This window comes from Odocoileus virginianus, chromosome 14, assembly GCF_023699985.2.
Source record: "Odocoileus virginianus isolate 20LAN1187 ecotype Illinois chromosome 14, Ovbor_1.2, whole genome shotgun sequence".
Lineage (NCBI taxonomy): Eukaryota > Metazoa > Chordata > Mammalia > Artiodactyla > Cervidae > Odocoileus > Odocoileus virginianus.
In genome coordinates, this window is record NC_069687.1 from 50,088,100 (window position 1) to 50,111,539 (window position 23,440).

The window sequence follows — 23,440 nt, forward strand, 5'->3', positions numbered from 1 at the left end:
CAGAAAAAGAGACACAGATGTAATCTGGCAATTTTAAAGATCAAGTTTATCCCTGTTGTATTACATCCTCTGATTATATGCTATTTGAGTCAATATATTCAAGTAGCCCTTTATTAAAAATAATATAAGTAGGTCACGAAAAGACATAGTAATTTTTTATAAACCCACTCTTCCTTGTTACAAAGAGTTTCCTTTATTAAGGAAGATTAAAGGAAAAAAAATCACTTCTAGGGAAAAAGTTGTCCTTGTAATTTAGGATCTCATCAGGTACTAAAAAGTTATTTGAGGAATAAAACATGGATATTTACCCTCTATCAGAGCTAACTGTGCTCTTGACAAGAAGTATTGAGTGTACCCAAACTTACATTTAGTTTTATAGAGTACTTTAACTATTTTGGTTGTACATTTGTTGACATTAAAGGGTGGTAGGAAGTGGTCTATGCACAGGCTTTGAAGTCATGCAGACCAGAATTTAAATTCCATGTTCTGTACTGAGAAATTGTGTGACCTTGATCCAAGTTTATGTTTAAATGGCATTTAGTTAATTCACACTGTTGTCAACGATTACCTCTGTATAGTTTGACGACATTTTATGAGGACACTTTTTTAACCTAATGCATAAAGTCTTTGAATGAATAATGATGGAATAAGTTTATATTCCTTGGTTTTTAAGAGCTTTAAGAAACGGCTTGATGATGATTGTAGTATGAGCTCCCAAATTTCCTTTCAGTTCTAGCTTATTTTAAAATTATATTGTTATAATTTGGAGATATGAGTAACATGCAACCTAAACATTCTTATGTCAGCCAGCTTTCTATTTGCCGCATGGAATGTTGACTGTCTGCCATAAGCAGAAGATACTGTATTTATATATAAGGAGTTTGTAATTCACTTGGAGGAAAAGCTACAGATGAAATAGATAGAAAAACATGCTCATTCTTACTTCTGTGATAAGCCCCAGACCTTTTAAATGTGTCCATTCACTTCCTTTCAGGGGACCACATCTTGGTTACCAGAAGCTGAAGAACAGTCATAACAGGGCTACAAAATCTGTAAATTTTATATACTTGTGCTTGCACATACATGCATGTACATATGCATACGTATGTGTATGTAATTATGGTAAAACACAAAAAAGCATAAAGTTTTCCATCTTAGCCAGTTTTAAGTGCACGACTTAGTAGTATTAAGTACATTCACATTGTTTTACATCCACTCTCTAAACCTCTTCATCTTGAAAACTGAAACTCTATACCCCCCCCAAAAAAAAGAAACTCTGTACCCATTAAACAACAGCTTTCCTTCCCCTTCCTTCCCCATTTGTTGCCGTCAACCACCATTCTGTTTTCTATTTCTATGAACACAGAAGAAAGGAGATACGTCATATTAGTAGGATCATACAATGTTTGTCTTTTTGTGACTGGTTTATTTCACTTAGCATAATGTCATCAAGGTCCTTCCATGTTGTAGCATTTGTCACAGTTTCCTTCCTTTTTAAGGCTGAATAATGTTTAATCGTATCTATATACTACAGATGTTGTTTATCTGTCAATATCTGTCAATGGACTCAGGTTGTTTCCATCTTTTGTCTGTTGTAAGTGGTACTGCTGTGAACATGGGTATACACATATCTCTTCAAGACCCTGCTTTCACTTCTTTTGCTTATATGCCCAGAAGTAAAACTCTGGATCAGACGATAATTCAATTTTTAACTTTTTTGAGGAGCACCATAGCAGCTGTACAGTTTTACATTCCCTCCAGCAGTGCATAAGGCTTCCATTGTGTCCACATCCTTGCTGACACTTGTTATTTTCTTTTTTTTTTCAATAGTAGATATCTTATTAGGTGTGAGGTACAGTAGTATAGTTTAAGCCAAACTTTAACACAGAGAATGTTATTATGGAACATACAGTATTGTTTCGAGATTATGGCAAAAGTCTAAATTTGAATATTGTGCCAGTTGACTCTTTTATACTCCATTATACTCCACAGTTTTGGGCACCTTATTTTTTTGTGTGTGTGGTATGTGTGTGGGTGCTAAGTCGCTTCAGTTGTGTCCAACTCTGTGCAGCCCTATGGACTGTAGCCCACCAGGCTCCTCTGTCCGTGGGATTCTCCAGGCAAGAATACTGGTGTGGGTTGCCATGCCCTCCTCCAGGGGATCTTCTCGACCCAAGGTCGAATCCACGTTTCTATGTCTCCTGCATTGGCAGGTGGGTTCTTTACCACCAGCGCCACCTGGAAAGCCCAGTGTGTGATGTAGCATAGAGCATTTTCTCTCTTATACTTGTCTATGTTGTAGTCAATCTCTGTTCTTAACCATTTGACCCCTGAGACCACCAGTATGTTTCAGATCAGTAATAGCCAAAGAGCCAAAGTTGTTACTATCATACTGAGAACTGTACACACAATGTGTCTTGGTGTCCCTTCGGGAATATGAGGCCCTTAGATTGATGTGAGTCATAGTGAAAAAATACTGGCTCCACTGAGCCAGACTGTGAGCATTTAGAACCTTCTTCTCTTTCTCCCATATATAGTAAAGTGTTTGACCTATGTATTTGTGTGTGTGTTTATATAAATACATGTTTATTATTATAATTATATTTTCTATTTAGATTTTTTTTTTTGTAAATAAGGTGAATTTTGATTCTTGCTTTTAAGAAAAATACATGGAGTAGAATCTTTAAGTTTTGTATACAAAGAGTGATAGAGTTGTGACACAATAAAACTGTTTTATAAGATAATTCTCTTCCTTCTGGGGAAGACATGAGATTGAGGACTCAAAGACGGAGATATAAAACTGCAGTGAAAGGAGGGAGGAAAACCAGCATGAGGGGAAAGCAGAGTCACGTATAAGGCTCTCATATAAGCTCTCGTTACTGCACATTTTCTAAGAGTGAACCACAAATGTAACTCTGAGCTTTATAGCAGCAAATTCAAAAAGGGAAAACCTTCCAGTCCGAACTTCACAGTGGCTACGAGACCAATCATTTAGACCAATCATTCTAAACAAGTATCTTGGAGGAGTATGACTAATTTTTAGTTTACAAAAATGAAAATAGCCTCCTTTTGCTTTTATTTCTTAAAAAAATACATGTTTCTTATTTTTAAAAAGCCAACCAATCAAAAAAGTACAAAATTTCTCTTGTAATTACCCCGCTAGAGATAATTTGTGAACATTCTGCTGAGCTTCTTGGTAGTCTGTCCAGAAAAGGAAACAGTTGGTTCATACTGGCTGATTTACTTTCCCAATAGTATAAGAGCTTGTAAATTTTTCTGCACCATCAACAATAACACTGGGTCAATGTTGTTAATTTCTCCTAGTCGTGTAAAAGAAAAATGATATTTGTTTTCTATTATCCTCAATACTCATATCTGATATGAGTCTCCCACGGTTTTCCTATGTAGGTATTATACAGTATGATGAACAGGTGTCTTTTACAACATCACTTGATAGATTTGATACATTTTTTTCCTGAAGTATTTCTTATAATTGCATTAAAATATGGGTAATGGTATTTCACCAGACTTTTGATTCAGTAAAAACAGTTTTGAGTATTAGAAGGAGGGACAAGATAGATGAAGTGGATTAAGAGGTAGAAACTACTAGGTATAAAATAGGTTACAAAAATGTAATGTGCAGCACAGTGAATATAGCCAATATTTTTATATAGAGCAAAATCCTTAAAAATAACATCACTATGTTGTACACCTGAAACTCATATTTTGAGTCAACCGTAATTCAATTAAAAAGCAGGGGGAAAGTTTCTCTGTGGGTCAAAATGACATGGTCTGGTATTCTGTTCTTTGGGTTTTGGTTTGTTTTTTTTGTTTTTTGAGCTGAAAGGTCTGGGTGTCATTTATTGATAGTAGTTTACATAAATGTCTTCTTCCCATGGTCATTTCCTTCAAAGCACAGGCACAGAGCCCTCTAGAAGGACAGTCTCTGAACCAGGGAGACAGGAACACTGGATGCACACATCTTTGGCAGGCCCGTGCAGCCCCAGGCAGATGTAGTCCTTTAAGTTGGAAATCCACCGGGTATTTGAGACACAAAGGTGGGACGTAGTAGAGAGGAAGGCCACAGGACTCTCGTCTCGGTCCATTCCAGGACTCTGGGGAGGGCAGCAAATCAGGCCCACCCAGCTTCACGGGGGCCGATTCTACAATCTGTGCTGTTTGTACACACCTGCTTCCACTGGTCCCACAGTTAAAGAGCATCAACTCTATGGTAAGAGATGGATCACTTTTTCTCTGACCTTCCCCAGCACCTCTCTTCAGCTGGGTCTGTGTAGGAACCACTGGAGAAATCTGAGGCCTGTGTTCACCATTCATCTGCGTGTGCCATCTTGCTCAAATCCTGAATGAAGGGTTGGTTGGAGGCTACAAGTTGACTTGCTAACTCCCAGCCTGCCACACACAAAGCCCTGCCTTTCTTCTGCCAATTGCCAGAGCCTGGGCTGGAGTACCAGCCGGCCCCAAGGACAGGAGCCAAGCTGGTCTGTGTAGGCACTTGGCAATTTTGGGTAGGGAGGTGGATTGAAAAAAGGGGGATGGAAATGAGAAGAATCAAAGAGCTTAATCCAATTGAGTAAGAGATTTGAAGTGATTTTACTTTTATTTTCTTCACTTTAAGCCAATCATGAAGTTTCACAGTGATTTCTGGGGCCTCAGAAGGAAGGTGGTGCTGAACATCTTCTGGGCTGTGGTCCAGATGGCCCAGGAGGTGTGGGCGTCACTGGGGCAGCAGGAGGAGCCCTAACTGCCCGGCAGGCAGGTAGGTGATGTTGTGCGAGCGCAGCAGCTCCTATGCCATGCCCTCCGCGGCCTCCCCTTTGAGCAGCTGGATCAGGCTGTCGCCTGCGGCGGCGGTGGCGAGCAAGTTGGCTATCAGCTCTAGTGGAGTGACCCTCCGCGGAGATGATGGCTTCCTTTTTTGCTGCTCAGCCTTTTCCTCCACAAACCTGGCCCTCTCTGCTTGCTGCTGAGTCACCTGTTTGGCTTCCACCGCTCTATGAACTTCCCGAAGGTCAGATTCATCAAGGATAGGTCATCCAGGATGAGCCCAAAGGTCACTGGTCGCTCTGTGAGGTCATCGCTCACCTGTCTGGAGGCCAACTCTCTCTGGGTGATCGGTTCTCCAGCCAAGCCACCATGGGCTGGAGGGTCCCTGTAATAGTAGTCTGGCAGCACACTCATCGTAGTCCTCTCCAGTGCTGAGGAAGATGCGAGGAAGCTGGCCAGCCACCGCCGTAAGAGGATGCGCAGGGTGATGATGACATTCTGTAAATCTTTGCTACCAGTGTTTACTGGCACATTACATGGTCAAGAGCGGCAGTCAGAGATAATTGGTTTCTGTACCCAAGGGATGAGGAAGTGAGTCCCTTCTTCTATGCCAATGTCCTGCACTCCACCGAACCCATCAAAGATGACAGCTCAGTGCCCAGCATCCTTATTACACAAGGCAGAGTTCACCATGCCTCCTGCAACGGCTAAGGCCAGGCCAAACTTGCCAATGGACTCAAACACTTTGGCAGCCATGTCTGCTTTGGCTGGACCCACTCACACCTGCTTCCACTCTGACCTCCACATCTCAAGTTTCTTTGTTGATTCGGCTTTATCCAGGAATATATTTGTAGAGACCACTACTTTCCACTGAAATGCACTTTCTCCTTCCTGAACACACAGCATCTTTTAAAATTAGGTGTAGCTAGATTTTTTATGACTAGGGTTTTTTCCTAGTGCACTGTGAGTGGAAGTAATGTGAGTCATTTCCTGACCTGGCCAATAAAACTCTGCATATATGTTTCTCAGGGCCCTCTCTTCTTTTTATCTGAGTGAAGTGGCAGTGCTCAAGAAACCTTGAAAGTCATATGTTGACAGTGGCTGAATAGCCATCAGCATGGATCCTTAAATGACCGACTTACCTGAATGTCTATCCAGGATGGTTATGTAAGAAAGAAATATAATATAGTATGATTAGAGAGGTTTTTCTATTAATATAGACATGAAACAAGAAGAGTCTGGGTGGGGTGTGTAATAATGATATAAAAAGAATAAATTAGAGGAACATTAATAAGTATTTATGTTTTTTGTTGAAAGTTTGCATTGTGGATGGCAAGCAGTAGTAAAAATCAATTGAAATTGTCTTAAAATAATTTTTAAAAATTAAAAAAATTTGTTGTAAAAAACATAATATTGACTAATTTAACAAGAAAAATATAAAGTTAAGTATATTCATATTAATATTGTAAAAACAATTGAAGTTTTTAAATTAGGAAGTGAGTAAAGCAATAGTACAATCCAAAGATTTGAGAGATTTTAAGAGAAGAGCAGTTGAGGCTCAGGACAGGTGGCTGTCATCGGAGGGAAGAGGAACGCTCATGCTCAGTTGTGTCTGACTCTGACCCCTTGGACTGCAGCCACCGGGCTGCTCTGTCCCAGGCAAAAGTACTGGAGTGGCTGGCCATTTGCTCTTCCAGGGGGTCTTCCTGACGCAGGAATCGAACATGAGTCACCTGTGTCTCCTGCATTGGCAGGCGGATTCTTTCCCACTGAGCCACCTGGGAAGCCCAGATGTCCTAACGACTGATGAATCAACAGACCAGACCAAAGATCTCCAAGTCCTGATGAGTTAGTCCTAGACAGGAGATTTGCAAGGCTACAGTGGGCTCGGCACCTTGGGCACTTGACATCATCCTTAAGCCATAGACAAGTTTCAGTAGACCATGGAATTGGTGTACAGGAGTAGAATCTGTCTTTCCACCAAGAATAGATTCTGTCCAGACAGGTGAGAGCAGTTACGATTACAATGTATATGGAGCAGAGGCATATAACATTCCCCTGCTTGTAACAAATTGGATCAAATCCGGTTATCAGGAGCAGTTTCTAGAACTAAAGTACAGGGTAAAGGCCAAGGGACAAAACCTTTGCTACTTGACTGGTGCCAAAACAAAAATGACGTCCTATTGGTACTTCACTAGCAGTTCAGTTGGTTAAGACTCCATACTTCCACTGCAAGGGGCACGGATTTGATTCCTGGTTGAGGAAGTAAGATCCCACATGCTGTGCCATGAAGCCAAGAACAACCCCAAAACAAATAAATTATGTTTTAAAAAGTTGCTTCATATTGATCACTTAGCTTGGGGTGTCTTATTTCCCCACTTCAACACAGTATTCCCACACATGAGAACTTACAGAGCTTACCATGAAGACAGGACAACTTCAGGGGCTAGATACTAAGGATGTATTACAGAAAGATACAGAGTTATATGTAACAGAAGTGTAAGGACATCAGTTCATGATTGGTGCTCATTAAGTGGTTAGTTAGACAGGGAGGCCTGGCATGCTGCAGTCCATGGGGTTGCAGAGAGTCGGACATGAATGAGGGACTGAACTGAAGTGGTTAGAGTAATAGATGTAGTCCTGGTAATTTTCATCATAGAGATGAAGTTAAAATAATGAGGTCTAATATCATTGGTGTAACTTTAATGAGCCACTGCAGAGTAGCAATATATCTCATCATTTTTTTGAGTATTCCAGTGTGTGCACTGAAAGAGTCAGATTCCACAGGACAAGGCAGATGTTCATCAGCTCTAAAAAGGGGAAGGTATATGCAATATAGTTTTGTATCAGAATTCTATTCCTTCATTTGCCTTGGAAACCACAGTGTGGTCTTAATGCTTTTATATTTTTGTTTTAAAGCAAGTTCCCAACATACTTGAATTCCAAAAGTTCCACATAAGCAGCTGGCTTAAGTTGAACACATTTTTCAATAGTAATTGTATTATAAATGGCAGTTCAGTTTCCAGAATAAGTCTCAAATCTCTTTTAACCCTCAATTCATCTGAATTGCTACATGCTAGGAAAAAGACATACTGGTTAGCAATGGAATTAAGAGTGTTGCAATAACTCTGAAGGATATGAGATATTAGTTGTTCAGTCGTGTCCAGCTTTTTGTGACCCCGTGGACTGTAGCCCGTCAGGCTACTCTGTTCATGGAATTATCCAGTATTCTTGCCATTTTCTTCTCCAGGGGGTCTTCCTGACACAGGAATCAAACCCCAATTCCAGGCAGATTCTTTACCATCTGAGCCACCAGGTAACTCTACAGTTTTCTAAAAGGAGAGATGAAGGAAGAGAAAAGAATATGTGTGTGTGTGTGTGTGTGTGTGTGTATATATATATACATATACATATGTATATATATATATGTATATATACATGAACATTTTTTCAAGTAGGTTTAACTCAGCTGAAATTTTTTTCAAGTGGGTTTAATAATGAAAGGTGGAATAAAAGAAGAGCCCAAATTATGCTTTAGTCCTTCTGAAGGGCAAGGAAGCAGGTGGATTTTGGATTGTTATGAGCCCTTTGCCAACCAATAGGTGGTGCTATTGTCATACAGTAGTTAAGTTGCTCTTGGCCCAAAGGGAAAGGAAGATGTGGGAAGTAAAAGTGTCAATTAAGTACTATGCACATAAATGTTGCTCAATAAATATGATTCTGCTCTTCTGAATGAATCAGATAATACTGATGAATAAAACCACATTAGAAAAATGTTATTGATATGTTGCTAAATTATATTGTCTCTGGACTCTGGAAGCTTATAAAAATGTAGCAAGGCTTAGGAAAAAAATGTTAAGCTTTATCATTTATTACTACTAAAAAAGAAATTTTAAGTCCAGTTATTTGATTCTTTTGCAAGTAATATCCTGACGTGCATTACCAGTATACTCTTGACTAGAGACAGTCCCCACGTTCTTACGCACAGTAATTTGGAGACACCCATCTTATAGTACTCCACAGCTGAAGTAGGCCTGTATCTCCTTAGGGCTTCCCTGGTAGCTCAGTCAGGACAGAATCTGCCTGCAATGCAGGAGACCTGGGTTTAGTCCCTGGGTGGGGAAGATCCCCTGGAGAAGGGAACGACAACCCACTACAGTATTCTTGCCTGGAGAATCCCATGGACAGGGGAGTCTGGTGGGCCACAGTCCATGAGGTTCCAAGAGTCGGACACGATTTAGTGACTGCACCACCATCACTCCTTAGGGTATGGAATTTAAGGAGCGATACTGCATGGTCTTACACGGATCGCTCAGGAGTCCGTGACACATCACAGGGTTCACTATATGAAAGATCGGGTAGCCAGAGAAGCAATATGCTCGTCTTTCTGTTATTCACAAGATCTTGATTTTGTCTGGAGAACAAATATATGTTCATGGGTGGATTTTGAAGTTTCAGAAGTGCAGTATGTGGTCTGCATCAGTGAATTGCACAGCACCTCTTGGCACTCTAACAGTGTAAGGAGGTTGTCTCAAGGGAGGGGGAAGAGAGAAAAAGTAAATTGTACTTTGGACCCCTGTCTGCCTCAACCAGAGAAGCTTTGCTTTGAGCAGTTTCATAAATTCACCTACTAAAGAAGGTACTTTTAAACACAGGAATTTGAAAATTATTGACACCTCAGTCTCTTACCAACTGAGCCCAGTTTTTGTACTCAGAAATATGGTTCACAAATACTAGTATAGTTCCTGTTAAATAGATGAATATATCATGTTTCACTAGATGAATACATGTGGTCTCTTTCTACATCAGAATATATTTCTATTCATTTATAAGTAGTGCCTGATATTAACCCAACTAGATTAATGAAGGATATTAGTAATTTCATGGACTAATAACTGAATATATATATATATTAAAATTAAGACTAATGCATCACAAAATATACTCTATTTTCACTAAATTATCTATATTTAAAATTATCATCTGTTTTGTGAATTAGTCATGGTAGCTAACAGTGCAGCCCTTGATGCTTTTATGATCTTTGAGGGATGGCCAAGAACTATTTGATTTCTGTGAAACTGTTTGGGTCTAGAAATTAATCAAATGATCAGCCATGTCATCTACCTTTCAAATCTGAAAATAAAATTTGAGGTAGTCCCAAGCTTTGCAAGTGGTATAGCATAGTTTAATAATTCTCTAAATTTTAATAATATTTGCCACTTTCAAAAATTAATTCCTTCAGTTTCTCTCTTTACCTCTCTATTGACAGCCCCAAGTATTCAAGTGGAAATCAAATGCTTTGATTATATTTGTTTTACAACACTATGAGTGTTTGCTAATTTTGAGAGGAGAAAATACTATTCCTTTTTATATTAAGGATGTACCAGATTGGAATTTGTTTGATTTAGCTAGCAACTTTCACTTCAAAATGAAAAAAAAAAAATTTTCAGTCAATCATAAATTTCCTCATTATAAGAATAGTCTTTTTAAAACCTGAAATTTCCATATAATGTATCTTAAAGCCTGTTTAATTTGGCTAAAAAAATTTTATACCCTCCTTTATTTTCCTTCCCTTTTAATGTGTATTTAAGACATTTAACTCATCTGTCATGATTCAGAGATAGTTATAGCAGAAACATCAAATGTTAGTTTTTTGTGTTATTTCTTCAAATGCTCAAATTCTCAATATAAATATACTTTATACATTGAATATAATTTAGCTTTACAAAGAACTGTAGAATATATTAGATGAATAAAGTACTTTCAAAATACTGATTTCCTAAACATCAGTCAAAACCAGAAGGCTGCTTCTCTTTCAGCTCTTCAAAGTGAACACATTACTATGTATGTTCATAAATAGCATGAATCCGTCATTTGAATTTTTCTTTTTAATGATTAATTCTTTTGGGGGTGAGGGACGAGTGTAATTACAACTGCACTTTTTCTGAGCATAAAAAATTCCTTGCAGTTTGGAAAATAGGTGATTTTATACAGAATATTCAGATGTCTTTATTTTTTTTAAAACACAGCTATTTTCAATGTTTGATTTCCACAGTAATGGAAAGGACATAAATGAAGTACATTTCTAAGATGTATGTGCCTGATTTGGGACTAGAATCAGAAAACCTACTTAACTTTTGACTTTGAATCTTTTTAGATTATTGTAATAGACTCTTCAATATATAGGGACTTCCCTCGTAGTAAGTCGGTAAAGAATCTGCCTGCAATGCAAGAGACCAGGGTTCGATTCCTAGGTCAGGAAGATCCCCTGGAAAGGAAATGGCAACCCACTTGAGTGTTCTTGCCTGAAGAATCCCATGGACAGAGGAGTCTGGTAGGCTATAATCCATGGGGTCACAAGAGTTGGACTTGACTTAGCAACTAAACCACCCTATTGGTTGAATAACATTTTGAGAATTTTCAAGTTTTACTTGCTTATAATATTACTGTTGTTGGTTGTTCAGTCGCTTAGTCATGTACGATCTTTGTGACCCCATGGACTGCAGCATGCCAGGTTCCTCCGTGCTTCACTATCTCCTGGAGTTTGCGCAAATTCTTGTGCACTGATACTATTCAACCGTCTCATCCTCTGCTGCCCCCTTCTTCTTTTGCCTTCAGTCTTTCCCAGCATTACGATCTTTTCCAACGTTTCAGCTCTTCACATCAAGTGGCCAAAGTACTGGAGTTTCAGCTTCAGCATCAGTCCTTCTAGTGAATATTCAGGATTGATTTCCTTTAGGATTGACTGGTTTGATCTCCTTGCTGTCCAGGGGGCTCTCAAGAGTCTTCTCCAGCACCACAATTCAAAACTATCAATTCTTCAGCACTCAGCCTTCTTTATGGTCCAACTCTCACACCTGTACATGACTACTGGAAAAACTGTAGCTTTGACTATATGGACCTTTGTTGGCAAAGTGATATATCTGCTTTTTAATATGCTATCTAGGTTTGTCATAGCTTTCTTTCCAAGGAGCAAGCATCTTTAAGTTTCATGGCTGCAGTCACCATCTGCAGTGGTTTTAAAGCCCAAGAAAATAAAATCTGTCACTACTTCCACTTTTTCCCTTTTTATTTGCCATGAAGTGATAGGACCCAATGCCATGATCATCCTCTTTTTAATGTTGAGTTTCAAGCCAGCTTTTTCTGTCTGCTCTTTCACCCTAATCAAGACGCTCTTTAGTTCCTCTTCACTTTCTGCCATTAGAGTGATGTCATCTGCATATCTGAGGTTGTTGATATTTCTCCCAGCAACCCCAGCTTGTGATTCACCCAGCCCGGTATTTCGCATGATGTACTCTGCATATAATATTATTATGGAACTCTAAAAAAAGACAGTAAATAAGAGTTTATTGTCCATGTGGAAAAGCACAGACACAAATTGGCAGTAGGTTCATCTTTTTTTGTCTTAAATTTTGATGTTCTTCCTGTCTACTTTCAGACCTAAATTTTACAAATGTTATTTACAGCCTTTGAAAAATTTATGAAGTCAGATTTAAACAGAAGAATATTGTTGTGCTATAAACTTGCCACAAAATGTTTACAGAAATAAAGGAAGTAGATCCCTTGTGATTTTTCCACTGTTTTTCTGGGTATAGTTTAAGACCTTTCAGCTTTTGGGTTCTGAAAAGTTAAACCATATTGTATAAGGCATTTTAGAATAACCAAGCATTTTTATATAATTTTGGATTTTCTAAGATTGAAGAAGCTGAGATTCCTTATGGGAAACCTGTAAGAATGGGGAAGCTAATAAGATTTTAGGTAATCCATTGAACTAGTTGGCAGTCTTAAAAATTCTGAAATCTTATCTGGAAGGCCTCTTTAATTACTTTTAAAGAAGTATTACCTGCTGAGACCTGCTGAGATAGTCTTTGATGCTCACATAAATATATGTAGAATATGTCAAATTATACAATCATCTCATTTTCAAGCAGGAATGCCTCATTTGATCACTATGGGAAAATAATAGCTTATGATAGTTATGAATAAAATGTTAGTTTTTAATTGGATATCTATAATGATACTGTGTGCAGAGTTTGTAAATGCTAATTTTAAAGTGTTAAATGGAAAATGCTTACTGTTAGAAGTCCGAAAAACGCTTAGGGGCAAATACTGGCTCTAGTACTTTAATTAGTTGTGTTTATTTGGATAAACTCATCACCTTATGTCTCATTTTCCTCATCTGTAAAAGATTATTTTAAAGATAATGGATAATATATCAAGGGCACATAAACATCACCTGGTACATAGCAGGTTCATAGTAAAAAAAAGAAAAAAGTTACCTCTAAGTAACTTCAGTCAAATTATGCTGTAAGTCAAATGGGAAAATGACTTTTGGTGTAAGGATTCTTATTTAGTACTCTTAATTGATGTTTTTTAAAAAATGTACAAGAGTTCAGAATAACAAGGTTTAAAGTACCAAATCTAACATATATAGTATGGGTCTTGGCTTTCAGTAGCCCACGCTTTCATATATTATGCATTGACACTTCTAAGCCTCCTTTCGTATGCAAAATTCAATCTTCTATACATCACCACACAGAGTGATTTAGAATTATTACCTGGTTTGCACTGATCTCTGCCACTGGGGTAAAGGACCAGACATCAGTCAGGCAGCAGAGATCTTACTTGGCCATCCTGCCTGCTTCATTACCATTCCTCCAAGCCAGGGGCTCCTGTCAGGCATCAAAGGCCTGAATCTTGCTTGTTTTCAAGGGGATAGCTATCCCAGAGATATGTCACTTTACTCAGCCCAATCTCTCCACCCCAAAGTCGCCTCTGAATTCCATTCATTCTCCTCGCAGTGCTCCACCAGTGGGAAGTATTGGGCTGGAAGTAGACAGCTGGTTGAAAACCTTCACCAGGATTGCATCTGCCTGTGGGCCACAACCAACATAGGCCTCCTCCTTTGATTTGTTACTCATGGAAGGAAGCTTTTTCTCCACTGTGGTAGATATCTTATGTTCTGATGCTTCAACATTTAAAGATTAAAGTCTGCTTAAATATTTTTCCTAGCCTGTGTGGATGGATTTGCAAAGGAGCAGTGGGCCAAGTAAGGAGAAACATCTAAGTCTGCTGTTTCATTCTTCTGGGCCATTGGTGTCACCTGCCTCAGACTGGTACCTGTCAAGGGTCTTACTCATCAGTAGGGTCACTGAGACCCTAGGAAGGCAGTATTTGATGTACTAAACTAGAAATTTTATAACTTTCTAACTAAGTAAGTTTTATTTAACTTTCCAGTGTGTAGGGACACTCTATATGTAGAGGAAAGGGAAATTACATCCAAATAAAAACAAAAGACAAAATCCTTTTCCTCTTAATGATTCTGACCAGAACCATTCTTTATCAGGATGATTACAAAATGATGATTTTCCAGCTCTTACAGTTACTGCACATATCCTGTTTGGCACTGTGGTAAGCAAGAGTGTTCTAATCTCAATTTGTTTACTTATTCATCTGTTTATCTATATTTTTATTGGTTTGGCTTTATGGATTCCATTTCTTTTCAGTGGTATATAGTTCTTATGCATTTTGGTCTCAGAAGCTCCTTAAACTCTTAAAAATTATTGAAAGAGCTTTGTTTATAAGGTATGTATTTAATATTTATGTGTTAAATAAAATTTAATATTTATTGTATTGAAACTAAAATGGAATTTTAGAGGTATTTAATAATTCATTAAAAATAACCCTAATAAATCCATTACATATTTATGGAAATAATATATTTTGACCAGAAATAACTAATTTCCAAAACAGAAACATTTAGAGAAAAAAGTAGCATTGCTTTGTTTTATATGCAAATCCTCCTAATGTGTGACTTAATAAAAGACAGGTGGATTTTTCATATCTGTTTCCTCATTCAGTGTGTTACTATATCACATATCATGTAACCTCTGGAAAACTCCATTTTACATTCATGAAAAAATTAAAAGAGGAAAATAACATCTTAGCATTATTAAAACACATTTAGCCTCAGAGATGCCCTAAAAGGGTCATAGGCACCCTGCAGATCTCCCTTTCACACTTTGACAATTGCTGGCCTGTAATTCCTAGATTATTTTGGTGCTCAGATTGTCCCAGATTTAGCCAGTGTCTGCACCTTCAAGCTGGCTCTTAAGTCCTTGTGACAGGCCCCTATTATCATCATTTTTTTAAACTCTTGTTTTTTTGGCATAGCAAGATGTTCCAGGCTCCCCTTGAATCCACCCTGCCCTAGGCCTGAAATCAACCATTTTTCTGAGGAATCCTGATTTCTTTTGATGGATGATGGCATAGAGACCAAGATTTGTGCATTAGGAATCCTTATTGCTACTAAGGCCTTTGATTTTAGGCTCTTTCTGCAAATAGAACCAGAAAAATGTATACATGTATATGTGAAAATACATATGTCTGTGTACAAATGCATGTCTATCTTATTTATCATAAGTAGCCAGTATCTCCAGTTTCAATCTGACCTCTGGTCTTTTTTGCCTTTTCCCATTGCATGTCTATATATCATTCCACAGTGAGAACCCTGGCTTCCAGTAACATTAATACATATACACATTTGCTGAATCATGTATCTAAAGTAGTTTCAGAATTGCCTTACCCATACCACTACAGAAAACAAAGATACTATAAACAGTTCAGGATGTATCTGCAGGTCTTTTCCTGCCCAAGACTTAGGGTACATATGCAAATACCATGTTCATAAGTTACCTGCTATAGTTATTTCTTTTCTTTCCCCATTCAGTGTGGTTGTGTTTTTAGTCTGAAATAAAGGTGGGTTTATTTGTTTCAGCTCACTTTCATTTCCTTTATTTTCCTTTCACATCTGTGTTTATTTAATTTTTTGAATATTTAGAACATAAGCATGTTTTCAAACTTATTCAAAAGTATATACTCAGACAAGTACCACTCCCTTACTACTTCTAAGATCTCTGCCTTCTTCTTTCAAACCTAACCTAAGATTGTACATGACATAGGATTTTTTTGCAATGAAGAGTAAACGCAATCCAAACAATGCTTCTGTGTTCATTGGCCATTTCCTACCATAGTAATTTCTTACTGGTATATTGATTCCTATGCCCTATATCAACGTATGTGCCACTGGGCCTGTCTCTCCAGACTGGTGTTCAAGATGGCTTCAGGAGATACAAAGTCAACCATTACATTTTAAAGATACTTACCTATTTTTGGTATGTTTGAACACAATACAACTAGTATATTAAGTCAGTGATTTTCTGGGTTTTTTGGGGGGGAGGTGGGGTGAAGTAAAAATGAATACTGAAGAATAAAGCAAGTCAAAAGTAAAGAAAAATATTAGGGAATGAATACCAGAAAGTGTGACCAAAATTGCAAAGCAGGCACTTGAACAAGTAAAGTTTAGGGCTCTCTACTCTAACTCTTCTTTGCCTTGTCTGTGTCCAGGGTCCGTATACTCTGTGCCAGAAAGCCAGTAGAACGGGTGAAATCTTTTACCTAAACCCATCATCTACCTGATACCAAAGAATCGTGCCTTTTTTCTTCTTTTAACAAAATGGATTCCATATTTTTTAAAGCAAAGTTTTAAGTTTGGGAAACAATACTTTGGGCTTCCCAGGTTGCATTAGTGATAAAGAACCCGCCTATTGAGAGATGCAAGTTCAGTCTCTGGGTCGGGAAGATCACCTGGAGGAGAGCTTGGCAACCCACTCCAGTATTCTTGCCTGGAGAATCCCATAGATAGTGGAACCAGGCAGGCTACAGTCCATAGGGTCACAAAGAGTCAGACACAACTGAGGCAACTTAGCACAGCACTATTACTTACACAGACTTTAAATCCATATACCACTGGCCATTATTGATCTACCTAAATTCAGACTTTTGACTATTTTAATTTAATATTGCTTAATATTAAGTTAAATATAGTATTAATTATATTGTTTTACTTAATATTCATGGAGTATACCACTGTTGATTGTTTATTGTTGGATTAGGCCTTATTAAACCCTTACATACATTAGATTTAATGTCTTTGTTATTAAGTTAATTTTTAAATGTAAATTAGATCATAAAATTGGACACTTGAGTAAGTACTTATATTTACTCCATTTACTAGATGGAATTTTTTTTGCTATGATACGTAGGATTGTCTTTACAACTCTTGTATGAAAACATATTAGAATGAGTAAGTGTTCAATTTGTGCATAATTTCTTACTAAGTACAGAGCATAAGTCTTATTTCTAGTTCATAGTTGTACAAGTAGCATTTATTCTAAAGAATGGAGTAGTCTTAAAACAGTTTATTTGAGGGGGAAAACCCATATCTAGTTACTAAGAGTTTATGCAATAAATTAAAGGCCTTATTTTGTATTGTTGAAGGTGTGTATAAGTATTTCATAAACCTTTGATTTCATAAACCTTTGATTTCTCAATCTAGTATCAGCGACTAATTCATGAATTACTCCTCTTGTCTTTCCATATACACACCAATAGATATGACGTTTGATTTTAAAATTCTTAAGATAGGTTAAATGAGGTTTATAAACTCGAGGGTAGGAAATGTATAGATATACATGTATATGCATTTAGTGGTGTTGCTGTGAATGGTAGACCTCTCCATTCACTCCTCGTATGCTCAATTTTATTGATGGATGCTTAAAACCTTATAGAACATATATGTACTTTCAGAAACCCATCTGTTAGCATTTTGTATTTTAGACGATAATTTTCTGTGCTGTTATTGCTAAAAAGACATACTTACATCTTAGTATTAAGTTAGGGACTATATGAAGGCACAGGTACTTTGACTCTCAAATGTTTTGAAAATTGTCATGTAAACATACTTCAGTAAATTTAGTCTATGCTAAATTTATGGTAACTTGTTATTATGATTTGTTTATATATGTGGATACAAGTAGCATTTTAGTAAAAATATATGTATATATGTTGAGCTTCTGCTATGAGAGTAATGCAGCTGTCATTGTTATAGGTTCCTTTTACCCTAATTCTTCTCCCTATAGCCTGGGAGCTTTACTACTGATCCCTTGTCCTACTGTGTATTTATTAGGTAAGATAAGATAAGCAAAAGGTAACTCCTCTTGGAGAACCTCAGAATTAAATCAACCTGATTAAATGAGTCCGTAATAAAATGCAGAGATTCCTTGACCTCATCCCAGAGTTTTTAGTCATTAATGGCTTTTGTATGAAATCCTAACCTTTCACTTATGTTACTAAATAAAACTAGCCACTCAGTAATCTTAGGCTTCCCTCTTGTGGTTCCCTATCTCCTGCACAGTCACTCCTAGAAATTTTCTTGTCTATAATTGAAAAAAAAAATTTGGGGGGGGGCTGCTCCTTATGGGATGTGGGATCTTAGTTCCCGGATAAGGGATGGAACATGTGTCCCCTGCTTTGGGAGCGTGGAGTCTTAGCCACTGGACCAGCAGGGAAAGTCTTGAAGGAATTTTTTAATTGGTAGAATTTCATGTCATATAGGAGGGAGATTTGCAGGGAACAAAGTCAATTCCTTGAATTATGTCACCTAGTCTGTTTGGATTAGTGTCAGGTTGGCCTAGGAGTGGGAAGAGAAAGTAGTATTTTGCAAGGCTCAGATTTCTCTCCCTGACTGGTTTGATCATGGTTGAGCCATACCATACTCCTCCCCTCATTATCTACCAGTGTCTTCTCTCTTTTAACTTGCATTGCCTGAAATAGGCAGGAACACTTGTTAATTGTTGGGACTTAGAAAATTACCTGGTTTCTTTGGGATCAAAGTTTCAATGACAAAGAAATGTGTTTTGAGACCATCATTTTGATAAAGTTGTTTCAAAAGGATATAATCAGGAGTTTTTGTTTATTGACATATAGTTGTTTTACAATATTGTGTTAGTTTCAAGTATATAGCAAAATGATTCAGATGCATATATACACACACACATGCACATATATATAAATACACACACACAGACACACATATATATACACACACACACATACTTTTCAGATTGTTTTCCATTATAGGTTACCATAAGATATTGAATATTGTTCCCTGTGCTATACAGTAAGTCCTTGTTGCTTATCTGTTTTATGTATAGTAGTTTATTCCTATTAATCCCATACTCCTAATTAATTCCTCACTTTCCTCCCATTCCCCTTTGGTCACCATAAGTTTATTTTCTATGTCTGCGAGTCTTTCTGTATTGAAAATAAGTTCATTTGTATTATTTTTTAGATTTCATATATAAGTAATATATAATATTTGTCTTTCTCTGACTTAATTTAGTATGATAATCTTTAGGTCCATCCAGATTGCTTCAAATGGCAATATTTTTTATGACCAAGTAGTATTCCACAGTGTAGTGTATTTCACACTATATCTCCTTTACCCATTCGTCTTCTGATAGACACCTATGTTGCTTCCATAGATTGGCTGTTGTAAATAGTGTGCTGTGAACATGGGGTACATTGATCTTTTCAAATTAGAGTTTTCATCTTTTCCAGATATATGCCCAGGAGTGGGATTGCTGGATAATTTGATAACTCCGTTTTTAGTTTTTTAAGGAACCCGCATATTATTTTCCATAGTGGGGCCAAAAGTGTTGATTACCTTAGGCAGTAGCAGAAGTCTCTGAAATCTCTCCTATGTATACTTGCAGGGTGTGAAAGACTTAAACACTTTTTTGTTAATAAAAATATTTTTTAATTGGCCTACAAATTAGGTTTCTCTTTTTCTATACACAAAACCTAGACTTATTCTGCCAAAATTACTTTTTCATACTATGGTAGGAAATTTAAAATTTCTGAAGTAGTTTTAGTGACAGAGTAGTAGTGACATTGCACAGGAAACAGGGATCAAGACCATCCACAAGAAAAAGAAATGCAAAAAAGCAAAATGGCTGACTGAGGAGGCCTTATAAATAGCTGTGAAAAGGAGAGAAGCAAAAAGGAAAGGAGAAAAGGAGAGATACGCCCATTTGAATGCAGAGTTCCAAAGAATAGCCAGGAGAGATATGAAAGCCTTCCTCAGGGATCAATGCAAAGAAACAGAGGAAAACAATACAATAGGAAAGACTAGAAGATCTCTTCAAGAAAATTAGAGATACCAAGGGAACATATCATGCAAAGATGGACTAAATAAAGGATAGAAATGGTATGGACCTAACAGAAGCAGAGGATATTAAGAAGAGGTGGCAAGAATACACAGAAGAACTGTACAGAAAAGATCTTCATGACCCAGATAATCACAATGGTGTGATCACTCACCTAGAGCCAGACATCCTGGAATGTGAAGTCAAGTGGGCCTTAGGAAGCATCACTACGAACAAAGCTAGTGGAGGTGATGGAATTCCACTTGAGCTGTTTCAAATCCTGAAAGATGATGTTGTGAAAGTGCTGCAGTCAATATGTCAGCAAATTTGGAAAACTCAGCAGTGGCCACAGGACTGGAAAAGGTCAGTTTTCATTCCAGTCCCAAAGAAAGGCAATGCCAAAGAATGCTCAAACTACCGCACAATTGCACTCATCTCACACGCTAATAAAGTAATGCTCAAAATTCTCCAAGCCAGGCTTCAGCAATATGTGAACCGTGAACTTTCAGATGTTCAAGTTGGTTTTAGAAAAGGCAGAGGAACCAGAGATCAAATTGCCTATATCCGCTGGATCATCGAAAAAGCAAGAGAGTTCCAGAAAAACATCTATTTCTTCTTTATTGACTATGCCAAAGCCTTTGTGTGGATCACAACAAACTGTGGAAAATTCTGAAAGAGATGGGAATACCAGACCACCTGACCTGCCTCTTGAGAAACCTGTATGCAGGTCAGGAAGCAACAGTGAGAACTGGACATGGCAGACTGGTTCCACATAGGAAAAGGAGTACGTCAAGGCTGTATATTGTCACCCTGCTTATTTAACTTATATGCAGAGTACATCATGAGAAACACTGGGCTGGATCAAGCACAGGCTGGAATCAAGATTGCCGGGAGAAACATCAATAACCTCAGATATGCAGATGACACCACTCTTATGGCAGAATGTGAAGAACTAAAGAGCTTCTTGATGAAAGTGAAAGAAGAGAGTGAAAAAGTTGGCTTAAAGCTCAACATTCAGAAAACTAAGATTGTGGCATCTGGTCCCATCACTTCATGGCAAATAGATGGGGAAACAGTGGCTGACTTTATTTTTTGGGCTCCAAAATCACTGCAGATGGTGATTGCAGCCATGATAATAAAAGATGCTTACTCCTTTGAAGGAAAGTTGGGACCAACCTAGACAGCATATTAAAAAGCAGAGACATTACTTTGTCAACAAAGGTCCATCTAGTCAAGGCTATGGTTTTTCCAGTCATCATGTATGGATGTGAGAGTTGGACCATAAAGAAAGCTGAGCACAGAAGAATTCATGCTTTTGAACTATGGTGTTGAAGAAGAGTCTTGAGAGTCCCTTGAACTGCAAGGAGATCCAACCAGTCCATTCTTAAGGAGATCAGTCCTGGGTGTTCATTGGAAGGACTGATGTTGAAGCTGAAACTCCAATACTTTGGCCACCTGATGCAAAGAGCTGACTCATTGGAAAAAACCCTAATGCTGGGAAAGATTGAGGGCAGGAGGAGAAGGGGATGATAGAGGATGGCATGGTTGGATGGCATCACTGACTCAATGGACATGAGTTTGGGTAAACTCCAGGAGTTGGTGATGGACAGGGAGACCTGGCATGCTGCGGTTAATGGGGTCACAAAGAGTTGGACACGACTGAGCGACTGAACTGAACTGAAGTAGTTTAGAAACTGCTTTTTCTAATATACCTAATTCTAAATGAAATCTCTTCTTTTTCCTGTCAATTCTCTTATTGTTGGAGGAAGTGTCAGAGAAGGCAGTGGCACTCCACTCAAGTACTTTTGCCTGGAAAATCCCATGGATGGAGGAGCCTCGTAGGCTGTGGTCCATGGGGTCACACAGAGTCAGACACGACTGAAGTGACTTAGCAGCAACAGCAGCAGGAGGAAGTGTGCAATATCTAAAGAGAAAATACTTCTTTTAGTAGCAACTGTGTCATGTGCTATGCTCTTAGCTGCTCGGTAGTGTTCAAATCTTTGCGATCCCTGGGATGTAATCTTCCAGGCTCCTCTGTCCATGAGGATTCTCCAGGCAAGAATACTGGAGTGGGTTGCCATGCCCTCCTCCAGGGGATCTTCCCAACCCAGGGATTGAACTCAGATCTCCCGCATTGCGAGCGGATTCTTTACCATCTGAGCCACCAGGGAAGCCCAGGAATACTGAAATGGTTAACCTATCCCTTCGCCAGGAGATCTTCCTGACCCAGGGATCAAAACAGGGTCTCCTGCGTTGCAGATGGATTCTTTACCAGCTGAGCTACCAGGAAAGTTCTGATTGTGCCATGGGTTCTTTTAAAAATGTAATACTCACTTTTGTCTTACAGGGCAAACTATTCGAGAAAAAAGAATTGTAGAAGCAGCAAATAAAAGAGAAATAGACTATGAAGTGGGGGATATCCCAACAGAATGGGAAGGTAAGTTTCTGCTTTTAGTTGTAACTTCTGGAAAGCAAATTATTTATATATAAAATCATTAAGAACATGCATAATTTAATGTTTATTCTCTTTGTAAACACTTTTACAATCTGAACTGATGTAACTTTTTTTTAAGCTTTTGTATTTCTTTGAAAGTTGTGACAGTGTCACATTTCAGGAAGGGAACAGTGAGAACTATGAAGCATTAGCAGAGCTCAGACTAGGGTGAGGGGAGCAAAGCTCCGTATATGCAGAATTGAAAGAGGCACCATTTCTGTGTGCTGGTCCTAAACTTGCCCAGCCTCATGATTTGAATTCTGTTTCTGTTTCATTCTCTATCCACGTGAATATCTTCCCAGGTGGCTCAGTGGTAGAGAATCCACCTGCCAAGCAGGAGACACAGGTTTGATTCCTGGGTTGGGAAGATACCCTGGAGAAGGAAATGGCAACCCAGTCCAGTATTCTTGCCTGGAAAACCCCATGGACAGAGGAGCTGGGTGGGCTGCAGTCCGTGACCCGCAAAGAGTCAGGCACAACTTACTGACTAAACAACAACCCACATGAACGTGGGACAGTAACTCATGCTTCTCAGACTTAGTTTCCTCTTTTCCAAATTGTGGGTAATACTTGTTTTAAATGCCATTTAGAATATTTGTTAAACTTAACAGTTAACTGCCGCTGTGTTTAGAGAAGGTGGACACTTGTTCCCTGTCAGTACTTTGGAATTAAGGTAAAAAATCAGAGAAAGAGCAGAATAATAGCAGTGTTTCCATATGACTAGGAATAGTAACTTATGAACTTGGTAGTCTTTGGGGGACTATCTTCAATCCACCCCTTAACCTTTGTTACAGAAAAAAACCTCTTTATCTACTAAGAAGAAAATAGAAACCAGTTTGCAAAGAGAAGTACAATTAATCCTTGACCAACACAAGTTTTGTTTTTGATTTTGTTTGTCTTGAACAACACAGGTTTGAAATAGGTCCACTTAGACACAGATTTTTTCAGTAAGTTTGTGCTGTGGTATTATGTGATCATTGGTTGGTTTATTCCGCTGATGCAGAACTGCAGATATGGAAATCTGACTGCAAAGTTATAGGTGGATTTTTTTTTTTATAGGTGGATTTTTAACCGCAAGGAAGTCAGTGCTCCTAACCCTGTGTGTAGAAAGACA

General features: G+C 38.2%; 1 protein-coding gene and 1 pseudogene across 1 annotated transcript in view; one reads left to right on the plus strand and one right to left on the minus strand.

The window, feature by feature from the left end:
* The window catches only part of NDUFAF2 (NADH:ubiquinone oxidoreductase complex assembly factor 2), a 159,692-nt gene that overhangs the window by 69,050 nt on the left and 67,202 nt on the right, over window positions 1–23,440 (plus strand). The window contains exon 2 of the mRNA XM_070476729.1: window positions 22,180–22,269. Within this exon, the coding sequence (XP_070332830.1) occupies window positions 22,180–22,269 (90 nt within the window). The remainder of the gene's footprint in view (window positions 1–22,179; window positions 22,270–23,440) is intronic.
* Window positions 4,593–5,586, minus strand: LOC110151161 (prohibitin 1 pseudogene; annotated as a pseudogene).